Source organism: Photinus pyralis, unplaced genomic scaffold (assembly GCF_008802855.1).
Source record: "Photinus pyralis isolate 1611_PpyrPB1 unplaced genomic scaffold, Ppyr1.3 Ppyr1.4_LG1, whole genome shotgun sequence".
NCBI classification, from domain to species: domain Eukaryota; kingdom Metazoa; phylum Arthropoda; class Insecta; order Coleoptera; family Lampyridae; genus Photinus; species Photinus pyralis.
Window position 1 is genome coordinate 32,870,660 of NW_022170249.1, and position 12,655 is coordinate 32,883,314.

Here is a 12,655-nt window from a genome sequence, read left to right on the forward strand (position 1 = left end):
GTCGAAAACAGTTTATGAACTCGCAACTTTTCACCATTTTCTCCAAACGGGGTTACCAAAACGGGCGACCATGCTTCCCTGTCGGCACTGCTCCATTCACTATGAATCTGTAGCGTTAAATTACTTCTTTGGCGGTACGTCTGTGATTCTTAAAAAAAATTTTAGCGGAACAACTGTACTTAGGAAAATGTTACTCGTCTCTCTTTCACTTATATTTTTAACGCATTTTTGCAAATTTATTTGTAAAAAGTACCTTTTAATCTCACTTTGTCTGGCTGGCTGGCTGGCTGGTTGGCAGCAAATATGGGCACGTAGATGAACTCTTGTAGAAAGGCAACAGGTGTACGTGTATCTACAAGGCCGTGTAATTTGTCAACCTTAGGGACAGGCTACATGATGTGGGGTTGGCGTCATCTTCGAGCGTAGTTTACTAACGTCAACGTTTTTCAGTTTTTTCCAATCTTCTACTACAGTTTTGGTCCGATTCTTTTCAAATTGGTGTCGTCGGAATTTTGTTTTTTTGTCCTAGGGGCGAAATTAACGACCTTTTTCAAGGCGCGCGCGCGTCTTCGAGAGGTAGTCAACTTCGGGCGCCTTTTACCTTCCGTTGCGAATTTTGTCACGCGGTTTAACGTTTCGTAAATCTCGAATCGCTGTCTCTCTTTCTCGTGTCGCCAATAGAAGCTGGAGTAATGAAAAGTGCCCCAAAAATTAAGTATTATCTTGTGGAAGATTTTTAGCGAAATCCACCAAAATGTGGGCGTAATATAAGTATGCACCGAAAAAGGAAATGTGGTAGCCTCCGACAAGATCTAACTGATGGTGGAGTGAAAACTTCAAACGCGAATTTGGGGTGAACGGGGCGTCGGAAGTGGGTACCGTCAAAAGGAATGTGGTAGCCCGCGACACGATCTTCCTGATGGTGTAGTCAAATCTTCAAACGCGAATTGCGGGTGAACGGGAAGTCGGAGGTGGGTACCGTCAAAGGAAATGTGTTAGCCCCCAACACGATCTTACTGATGGTGGAGTCAAATATTCAAACGCGCATTGGAAGGGAATAGGACATCGGATGTGGATATCGACAAAGGGAATATGGTAGCCCCCGACAAGATTTTACTGAGGGTGGAGGCAAAACTTTAAACGCGAATTGCGGGTGCACGCGGAAAGTGGGAAGCGGGTACCGACAAAGTAAATGTAGTAGCCTTCGACAAGATCTTTTATTGATGGTTGAGTCAAAAGTGGCTAATAGAATACTGATCTGCCACACAAAAATGCGCTCAAGTCCCTTCGATCTCACACGAGGACTTTGATAATTTTTTTACACTAAAGTCTTTTATTTCGCTAAGACGGCCGATGCACGACTGTCTCCTTGCTCATATTGCTATGCTGTTATGCCAAAGCGGAACCAACACACGTTCGCTACCAGCGTCCCTTTTCCACCAAGCGCTGCCATTCATGTCTACTTACGTTGCTGCGGCTCTATGTAGATGGAACCGACGCAACCTTGGCGGCATGCTTATAATATCGCAAAATTCACGCATTCTAAACACGCCCTGATTATCGCCGTCAAACCGACTGACTGACACTATTCAGTTTTACACATTCGTACTCAATAGTTTTAAAAATTGAAAAAAATTTAAATGTGCTCCCGTTACAAAGGATTACAAATTACAAATACATAAGTGGGACTAATGCATTGTCCCTCCGTGGTGTGTTCGACACCTGGTAGTAAAAGGTCTGCCACTACCTGCGAAGAGGGGCTCACTCTCTTAGTGGAGAACTTTGGCTGACTTTGCTAGTTCGCCAGATTCTATATCATGTTTTCTTCAATCGAGCAGGGGATGAGGTCACCAAGTTGTTTACCTGTGAAACACGCGCTTTCATTGTCGCAAGGGCGAGCATGGTCTAGGTATGTGGTATGCTATGACCTAAGAAACTGAATGTTCAAAAAGCGGTTCTACGTTTCATGAGTTCATGACAGAATGTCCCGTGAGACGAGAGAGATTTGTAAAAAACGGCTTTGTTTCGGGATTTCATTAAAACACCGTAATAAAGGTGTGTACAAATTAATCCCACTAGGAATTCTTCTTCAGTTGAAAGGAAGCTCGAATGGCAGGAGTAATATTAGGTGCAGGGGCACAGACCACAGACTACAATTTTAGGTGGTTTGATCTTTACCAATTTAATGTTGATTTTTATTTCAATATACTTAGGTAGGTACTTTCTGAAATCTGCATTAATTTAATAAAATCTAATGTATCTTGTCGAAAGTTTTCTAAACTTTAGATATTTGTCTCAACGACTTTGTCGTTATCGCCATTCTGCATTTGTAGATCGTTTACATTCTTCGAGTCCTTTTTTAATTTTGGCATCATTAGCTTTTGCAGTGCCGAAGTGGGCATCTCTACGAACAAACAAAGCACAAGGCCAATAACGTAGCCTAAGATTAGGTCACCGCATGATTGAATCGCCTAAAATTCAGAACGTGTAACTGATCATTAGGCATTTCTAAAAAACCTACAAAAGTGTGAACGGTGAGATACGATTTTGATCTAGCTTGACCAGAACGAATACGAATCAATGCAACGTGTACCAAATATATACAGTATGTGAGTCTTCCTAAGACTTGTAGGGGAGGTAGCATAACTGCATCTCTCAGCAACCCTTAAAACATATGCTTCAGTTGAATTAAAAGCAAATATTGTATACTTACAGCCAACGTTTTGACTTAAACCAAAACAAGCCACGCCCATCCCCAGTCCGTATGCTGCCTTACCAAGTGACACATATAGCGCAGCTCCAAATGGTGTGGCCACGTATTCATCGTCATATAAAGGTATTCCAACGTATACAACGGTCAGTGGCAGGCCAAAAGTTGTAACCCACCACAAGACGTGATGATGCTTAAAACTGGTGGATTACTTATTTGTGAGTGTTTTAAATTATATCTACCGTTCTTGTAAACAACTTCCTATTTCTGTATTTGTATATCACGTAACCAACAATCAATCCAATTGCAAACCCGCTGATGTTTGTATGGCCTGGAATGGTCATATATAACCACTCTGGAACTTCTAACATTATCTTGTAGAGATTCCTATAAAAAACATAATTTCTTGTTTTATTTCCAAATTATGATGTTCAGTAGACATTTTAGATTCACGTTTATCCATCTCAAATTGTTACGCGATCTCTACATGTATAATTGCGGTTACGCTAACTTTTAAACCAACTTTGCTTCACCCGCGATCAAAATTCTCGCCGATAAACCTACTCTCGATTAATATCGCACGAGGCGGTACATATGAAATTTTACGCAATTGTATCTACCACTATCTAAATGTACATAATATAAAAATAGAAAAAATACAAATGCTTTGGCGGACTCCCGTTACAGTTGGTAGACAATGAACATGATATACCCACAGAAATGCGTAACATAATGAATGCATGTTTTTTTTATATATAAACAAGTACCGCAAAAGTATACTTACTCAGGATATTGTCGCAGTAATATATTGTAGTCGTTTACGTAATTAACGATTACCGGAACCGCTAGGCCAACTCCCAAAAATGTACCAAGTATGATTGGTGCTCGATTTTTGTGGTTCCAAATAATAGCGAGAACCACTAAAGAAAGCACAAATAATTGAGTGTCCGCTGCCAAGTACCAAGTTTGCAGCATGCACTAAAAAATGTATAAAAATCATCAGAATAGTGATCCGGAAAATGTAAATCTTAATTATAAATAAGTGCTTCTAAGAAAAGTTTTTATCAGTTTTAATGTAGAGAAGCAACGTGTGTGAGGATAGACTAACTGCCCTAGCAATGTTATCTATTGAGAAACAAATAATTAACGAAATTCCAAATTTTAACGAATTGGTTATTGAAGAATTTATCAAAAAGAAGGATAGACGACTTCAATTGTAATATAAAACGTGTTTGTGAAATTTAGACACTATAAAAATATTACTACAAACAATAAAAACAATAAGGTGCTTGGCGAGGCACCTACTCAACACGTGAGTTTTTTTTAAATTTGTAACTCAACAAGCTTTTTTATGCCATTTAATAGGCCTAAAAAACTTTGTTGCGGTGACACCCAAAAAATTTTCGCCACCGCCGTTTGGCCCGTGGCCCCATTTTTTCCCCTTTTTTTAATTGTACACCTCCAAGACATACCACTACACGCCGCCACTGGGTGGAGGCGTGTACAGAATACGGTGCACTGTAAGTCCCATTGTATACATAATATCATTGAATTTATTTCAATGATAATATCTCCCCGTATTCCACATTCCAGATTATTCCTTTGCCTATACCTACTTCATGACTACTTCCTTTACACCCTCAATATTTCTTTGTATTCCTCGTTCTTGTACTCCTCGGTAATTTGCCCCTCCGTAGTGACCGATTGTGAAGCCCCTTATGGAAAAAAATATATTGATACGCCAATGGAAAGTAACAGTTACGTAATATGCCACTAGATGGTAGCATAAATACAACGGCTTTTGTTTGAAAAGTTGTTGAAAACTAACCTAACTTTAAATGTAAATTTCATTTCCTTTGAAACTTTGTTCTAGTAGTTTAGTGACTTTAATTAATAAAAATGGCATTAAAAATACAAAAAGAATTTGAAATGCGGATCCACGAACAGTTTTACACGAATGTGCATTTATTAACATTTAGTTACCCACCTTCAGAGGCGTTTACTGCAGTGTTTAAGAAGGATATGTTTGTAAAAAATAACAAGGTCGGTTTTCAACAGGTCACATATTACCTATTGGACATTTTGGATAAAAACGTTCTAAAACAGAAAATTCCTACATGGCCGCTGTATGATGTGCGAAGCGAAAATGAATTCCGCAATGAAATTATGAAGTACATGAACGAATTGAATGGGATATACGAAGATGCTAATATTCCAATTATCGCAACTTCTCATTTAATAATGCCAGGTGGTTTAAAGTTCATTAAGTTCATGTGTAAACTCTCAATGTTTGTTTTATATCAACATCTACAGCGTAATAATGTTTGCCCTACTATGTTGTTACCGTTACAACCGAGTAAGAGAGATGACATCATTAGGGAGGACACTGACAAAATTGTAAGGGTTGCATCTACAATTAATAAGTCTGTAGTTGATATAATGACTGCATTTAATGAAAAATTTGACACTGCCAAAGTAATCGCACACAAAATGATGAGCGAATTATGTGCAACTACTGACTTACACGAAGCACATGAATCAAAGCTAGCTTTACTAAAGGAAAAATTATCAAACAAGAAACGTACTGAAACAGTCACGATTGGCATCGACATTCCAGCTACGCTAAAACGCTTACGTTTACTAAAGGAGAAAGTAGAGAAAGCCAAAAAGTTAAATTCGTACTTGGAAAGCCCCTTGCAGTTGTCGTATAATGGAGAACTGTCGTCGATCACCGACCTAATGAGGAAAGTACGCATAGAAAATAACAATTTGAATCTCACAAGCCTATTGGACAGTTTTAATTTTCTAGCCGAGCAGAAATGTTTGGAAGTGAAACCAACCAGTGAAGACCATTTGAAAAACGAAATCGAAAGGTTTCGTGAGTTAAACAAAAAACTTGAATGTAGTTTACAACGGACTGATAGTGTTTATGACAAATCCATAAAAATGTTAAATGAACTCTAAAAATGTGAATAATAAATACTCACCATGTTTTTAACGTCGTAATAGTTATTTATGTACAATAAATTTACCCACCAATTTTTTCTACAGTTTCGGTATTCTGTACCGACAACTTTATCCCATAATGGACCTCTGTTGATATGCTGTAACCATGTTGCATTAAATGCGATCACAGCAAGTAAGGGTACGCTTAATCTAAATTTGTTAATGGTAAACTAATTCAATATTATGTTAATTACCTGATATATCTGTGAATAAAGGCATACAATATGTATCCCAGCTTGAACTTTGGCTGCTTTTCAAAAACTAAGAAAAAATTGTAACACAATAACCAACTTGATATTATCATAAACAGTTGTATTGAATAACTGCCATTAACAAATAACATGTTGATTGGATCTGAAGTCATCTACAAGTTCTCAAAATTGTTAATGCGTAATTCTCATTTCTACCTACGGTTTCTCCAAATTTTGGGTTGGATGCATAAGTTAGAAATCCCACCATACTAGTGTGTGCCATTACCACGAGCACTATCGTATAAAAACGTAGACCATTTATACATTTTAGTGGCTCTGCATTGGGATCTGAACTATTTGCTTTGAGCCGGTCCCAGTTTTTAGGTATTGAAAAACATGCAATAATTCGTCCACCTATGAAAAAAATAATAAAATAATGGAAATAAATAGACATGTAAGTATTTAAACAATCACAAGATTTTTTGGTTTTGCGCATGCGCAGTATCAAAAATTTGGTTTAACGCATGTGCAATAAGGCTAACTTTTTTATTTATGAAGATATTTAATTGAAACTATTTTTATTTTACACGCATCAAGGTACCATAAATCCTGGATTGCACACTAGCGACTGAAACAGAACACTGCATCCTTGTCAGCTTCTTAGAACATACGGAGCTTCGGATGATTCCGAAAGAGCGGAACTTCCGATTAATTTTGCACTTTCGGTTCCAACAAATTTTAATCGGATGTTATATCGGAGGTTGATGGACAGGGTCGGTGCGGCCACACCCACAGTCAGTGCGTTCGCGTACAAATACGTTTATCTTGTTGCGCGGGAACCTTCATCACCTCGTGCCTTCTGTTGACTACTTTTTCACTTGTCACTTTTTGATCTATTTACATATTAGGATTGTTTAAGATGTGGCATGTCTCTTCTTTACGGTTCCGATAAACCAGATTTAAAAACTCCGCTTCCGAATTCGGTTCCCATATAACCACTTTCTGTTACATCCCTAAGTTTTAACATTAGTTCGGGCAGATTTACTTTGGGATAACCACGTCCGACTTATTCTTATAACTATTGAAAAATAATGTGAAAGTTGCATGTATGGAAATAAATTCATGTTTAGTGGAAGTTGATATACCACCAGCTAGGACAGTGTTTCATTAATTTCAATACTTTATAGAGGGTTATAAATACGGTTCAGCCGTTTAGCCGGAAATGAGAGTAAAGACGAACCGACAGACACCGTCATTATAGAGATTTTGTTTTATTCAAATTCTTGGTGCTTCAAAACGTGTATTTCTGTAAAAAAGTGGGGGTCATTTTTTATCCCAATGCAATACCTACCTCCCTTAGTAATGTGCGGGTAGTAAAAGTGTAATACCTATACTTATTTACTTACGTTTAGTTGAAGTTATTCGGCGGTAATAAGCTTTAGATTTGTATCTTGCAAAACCCTCGTAGAATGATGCACATAGCACTGTTATTATTAACACTATGAAGCATATCCTGAAAGTAAAATATTACCTACTTTACCACATATTTTCATGCAAGCATAATTTTATCCTGTTTTTGTTTTGGTTCTGATCGATTTTGTAAGTTTTGCACTCCTTTCATTTTTACTTGCAAAGAAACTTATGGCTTGAAAAGAAACAGCAAAAAAGAATCAGAAAAACGAGTATTGTAACTTTTATTTCGGTTAGGTATTTAAAACTTGTCGGTAGCGGCACACTCTCGCGATATTTGTTTTAAGAAAAAGAAATGAGAGTATTTTTTCTTTTCACCACGAATCACCGCTTTTCAGAAACTATGGCTTCTAATAAACCATGCGAGCTTTGATACGATGTTTTTATGACATCGTTGAATTTCTAATTCAATCATTCAATGGAGCCAACATATTATCAAAGAGTAGGTACACATAAAATCACATAAAACACATAAAATTGTATTACAGCTCATCAAACTGGCGCCAAACTCGTTCGGAAACTATTGAAAATTTTGAAAATAACATTTAGGAATAACCAACCCTCTAACTAATGGACCACTCTGTATCTCTCATAATAACTCACTCAAAAAACCACGCAACACTAATGCAATTCAACTCTACACTTTATTTGAAAAATCATCTTAAAACTCGTCCCAACTACCAAAATTTCATAAAACTCACCCGCACCCATAATGTGTCCTAACATGAAAATTGGAAGAAAAATCTAAAAAATCTAAAACGCGAAAGAGCTCCCGTTACAACTATGCATTTCGTTCATGGAGTCGCTAGCATCGGTATCAGACCCCGTGGCGACATATTTCAAAATTACATCATCGCCACATAATGAGGAATCAAACACACAAACAAAAAACTGACGTGTGCAAAACTCAAATGAGGCACCGTACTTAATAACTTTTGTTTGTTGGCCAACGGCATCATAAAGTTGCAAAACAAATGAAAAACGAACTAAAAGAACGATGTTGATTTTTTCCACAGAGGTAATATTGAAATTGGTTTAGAATTCTGCAAAACTTTGCTAGCGTAAACTTTGGTCTCTGTGAGCATCGAACCTTGGGCACAACTTAAGAAATTGTTTTAGTGCAAAAGGAAAACTTACGCCACTGCAATATCATAGTTATCAATATCATAGAAAGGCTTTTCAGTTTCACAATGCATTTCCATTACGGAACTCTGTAAACCCAAACTTTGCAGTTTCGAAGAATAACACCGATCAATTGCATCCATCAAGCTTGTCTCATTGTCGATATAGTTTAAAATGTCATTTGCCATATCTGGACATGATAGAGGGACACAAATACCATGTCTTAGCCAATCGTGTCTATAGTTCTTCGGATTTGAAATGATTTTCTGAAAACAAATGCAAACATTCGGTTATCGTAACACACGAATTGAGTTACTTATTACAAAACCACTTTTGAACCCACTTCATGTTAGCTACATGTACCTACATACATAAGTATAGGTACCTACCTACTATTAGCATTAGCAGATATATTGGATTTTATTTTGAAATTGGAAAATAAAGTAGGAATTACCTGTATAATTGCCCACACACGAGAACTTGTAGAATTCCTTATAGGTGCTAATTGCATTTGTACCGTACAATATAAGGCGTCCTTCCCCAACATTAAACAACGATCAAAATCATCCAAATGAAATATTTCTGGCATTAATGCGTATTCTTCGTCTGCAACTTAAATTTAAAAATTCTTGTGCTTTCTTAGGAACACAACCTGTAATTTTAACACAGACGCAGAAAAATAACGCACTTAAAACAATTACAATTCGTATCACCCACATTATGCGTACTGAAACTATGCTACTTATCTATTCTTTTATTTTAAATAATCCTACTAAGTAGTACTATTCCATTTATTTACAAAGCGGGTGAAGGAAAACCAGTGTCATGAAGTTCTATTACAATTTTGCGAATTTACATATGTTGTACGTTATGCGTACCTAAGTGTAAACAATGTGTATTTGCTTAAATTAGAGTTTATATGACAAAACGAAATAGTTATAGTAACATCATTACTACACCGCTATTAAAATGTTACTGCTTTTCTGAATTATAAAATTACGATCTCATCAATTCAGGTCAATTGCTAGGTACCTATACTTCATACACCTATGAACACACGTATTTATATTCGGAGATGTAGGTAGTTACCGGCAGTTAGGATCGGTCATTGTTTCTGTTATACGATATAAATAACAACGACACTTCTTGTTTTTAATGAACAGTAATTCTTATACATGATATTGTAGTTTAGATAAGCATGACAGCAAAATACGCCCTTCTTTCGAATTAGTTAATAATTTTAAAAAAACCATAGAAACATTAATGTGCCACCCACCTTTTAAAAATTACCACTAGCACAACCTCGGCGTCCATATTATCCCTGCTTCCATTGGGAGTGGAGTGGTAAAGGATCTTCTGATGGTGTCATGTTGTAAACAAGTACAGTTCTTTCTTTGGACAAAAATATATGTGTACTTATATACTACCTATGGGTTTCAGACCTCTCGACCCAAATCGACCGGGTTGGAGTGTGAAGGTGCATGCCAACTGTGGTTAGGCTTTGTATATCCGCAACTCGGTTCCCCAACAAAGGTCTTCAACTTACTCGTATTTGAGGGAGATTTTGCCCATCCTAGAACTATAGTCGAGTCAGACTAAAAAACAATGCGGTCAAAATCAATTAATAACAATACGTACTAAATTAGCAAGAGTGTGAGCGGCAGTCAGCTCCAAACATAATAAATGTTGTAAATGATTCATGATATTGTATTTTTTAATTTATCAAGTGAGTAAAAGTCTGTCAATTAATCATATTTTTTTAATAATAAAATTTGTATCATTCTGCGAAGCCTAAATCTTCCTGAAAGTTATTTTCAACAATAAATATACAAGATATCAAAAAAGATCTTGGTATTGTAATGAAAGGTCCCATCGAGATGAATTGGTTGTGTGGGGAAACTGGTTTTATTCTTCGTAGCGCTACATCGAAAAAATATTGTTCTTTATGCTCTGTCTGTTCTGGTCTTGCGATCGTTTTCCTTAATGTTTTTGTTTTCCTTTTCTCTTTACTCTTCTATTCCCTTAATTACTTCCCTTATTGCTTTCATCATTTTCTCCTTTGCTCTTTCTTTCTACCGTTTATCTTATTTCCATCTCCACGCCATCCATCAGTTTTTCCATTATTTGTACCATTCTTCAATTCTTGCGACTTGGTTTATCTCTCTAAAGCGCCCTTCTTAATGCGGCCGCTCTCTTTTCTTCTGGGCATCTTATAATCCATTGCTCTTCTCCTTCTATCCTTTTTTCATCACCGGATGCGGAAGGAATTGGTCGTTTACTTTAAACAGCTCGAAGACATTCGTCATATATTTGCTCTGCGGCTTATACTCCTGTTCCTTAATGTTCTTTCTCCATTTTTAGAGCATTGTCCAACTCATGGTGGAAGGCGCTATTGTGACCACCGCCACTTTCTCCGTCCGTCCGGGACCTTAACTATTCCTACAATTTTTAAAATTAGATTTTCCCGCAGTTTGTAAGGTAAATATACCGGAGTAGTATAAACCAACTTAAGGCCTTCTGCAGGGGCACCTCTAAAAAGCATTATGCAGGTCACTTAGTAATTGGGCGCAAGCCTGCTGAGGGCCCAGAATAAGAGAGGATCAATAAATAAATATATTTAGTTCGTTCTTTTTACATTCGGCAATTAATAGCTTTGGGACCTCAACCAAAAAAAATCTTGATGATTAATGTGCACATTCGTAGTCTGTGCAATGTCAACTTTCTTCTTTATAGAGATATTTCTGTGAAATTTTAACCACAGATGCTTCTAGTAAAGACAAGCATATTGTATATTGTAAAAATCAGATGTGTTTCTTGTTTATAACAATATTTATGCCATAACATATTTTCCTTTGAAAGGTTCCACCCTGTATATACCTACAACTTACGACGATGCACACATTTTTGAGAGTTGGCAACCACGCAATTTTTAGGAGGGGAAAGTGATTTGCGCCATCTGGAGAGCACGAACGGGGGTTACGTTTGGAATCTTGTGTTGAATGGCGGTCGTGAACGCGCAACGCATCGCTCCATAAATATTTGTTGTTATTTTGTGTTATTTAATGCAGTGCAGGCAGTAACTTTTGCATTTCTTTATATCGTATTTGTGTTTTGTATGTCGCATTTTATATTTTTTGCGTGCTTCAATCTTTGTTTTTGAAATTTACTTGGTTTAACCGCAGTTTAATACCGTTATCTTTTGTTTGTAATTGTTTACGTTTTTGGTGTAATGCTTGCTTAATTTATGTTTATTGATGTTGATTACCTGGTCTTGTCCGTGAAATAACATTCATATAAGTATTAATCGTTTTATTTTAATATGTGGAAATTACCGATTCGTTTGATGTATGTACTGACTTGTTTGTAACTAACAATTTTCTCCGGGAATGAAGCAGTCACGAGGGTGGTAAAAACTGTGTCAAAATTGAGCTACGACACCTAATTCCGTGATTCAACTGTAGGCTCGGAAAGCCGAAACCAGGAGTGGGTTACCTAACTTGCCGGAGCAGGAGTACGTTAATCAATGTTCTTCAGTTTAGAATCTATGTGCGATAAATGAGTTACGATTCGTAATTTCCACATATTTTGTTTTTAGCGAGGTTTTTAGTTAAATTTGCCTACAAGGCCATGTAATTTTCCATCTTGCTTTTAACAAAAGGACTTTATTGCACCAAAGATGAGTCATATCCTGTGTATTTCACCCTTTCTTTGAATCTTGGTACCTGCTTACTTGACCCATAATTCCCAAAACTTGTTTTTAACCTGTTTGTTACCTCTTGAAGTCTTACATGCTACTTTTTGTGATGTTAGAATTTTATGTTACGCATTCACATCATTACAACAATTTTACTACACAATTTAATATTAATTTGACGGCTGGTTTTTTTATTGGTAAGTTCTTTTTTTCAGAGCCTATTTCTATTTTTATTCGGTGAACTATCATTTTCAAAGTTTATTTTTGCAATGTAAGTGTTTTATTTTACGTTCCTTCCCTACTGTGCTTCAGGTCATAGCGTTGTTTACAACTAACGTAAGGGGGCCCTGCCTTAGATGATTGATCACGTGCCACTCTTCAAATTTAACCGAGATCTTGTTTAGTTTTGGAGGGAATAGTCGGGGTGGCCATTTTTAAACGTTACCGGGTTCAGGGTTGACT

At 36.8% G+C, this 12,655-nt stretch overlaps 2 protein-coding genes across 2 annotated transcripts; one reads left to right on the forward strand and one right to left on the reverse strand.

Annotated features, from left to right (window-relative positions):
• Positions 1-2,171: 2,171 nt before the first annotated feature.
• LOC116160109 (O-acyltransferase like protein-like) lies at positions 2,172-9,329 on the reverse strand. The gene is made up of 12 exons (XM_031473247.1): positions 9,152-9,329; positions 8,954-9,105; positions 8,515-8,765; positions 7,314-7,420; positions 6,128-6,321; positions 5,911-6,080; positions 5,698-5,866; positions 3,495-3,688; positions 2,953-3,097; positions 2,714-2,903; positions 2,522-2,664; positions 2,172-2,471 (listed from the first exon to the last, which is right to left on the reverse strand). The coding sequence occupies exons 1-12, from the start codon at positions 9,216-9,218 to the stop codon at positions 2,283-2,285; spliced, it is 1,971 nt and encodes a 656-aa protein (XP_031329107.1). The 5' UTR covers positions 9,219-9,329; the 3' UTR covers positions 2,172-2,282.
• Positions 4,408-5,708, forward strand: LOC116160110. The gene has a single exon (XM_031473248.1). It carries the CDS (start codon positions 4,610-4,612, stop codon positions 5,672-5,674), a length of 1,065 nt encoding a protein of 354 aa, XP_031329108.1. The 5' UTR covers positions 4,408-4,609; the 3' UTR covers positions 5,675-5,708.
• Positions 9,330-12,655: the final 3,326 nt, after the last annotated feature.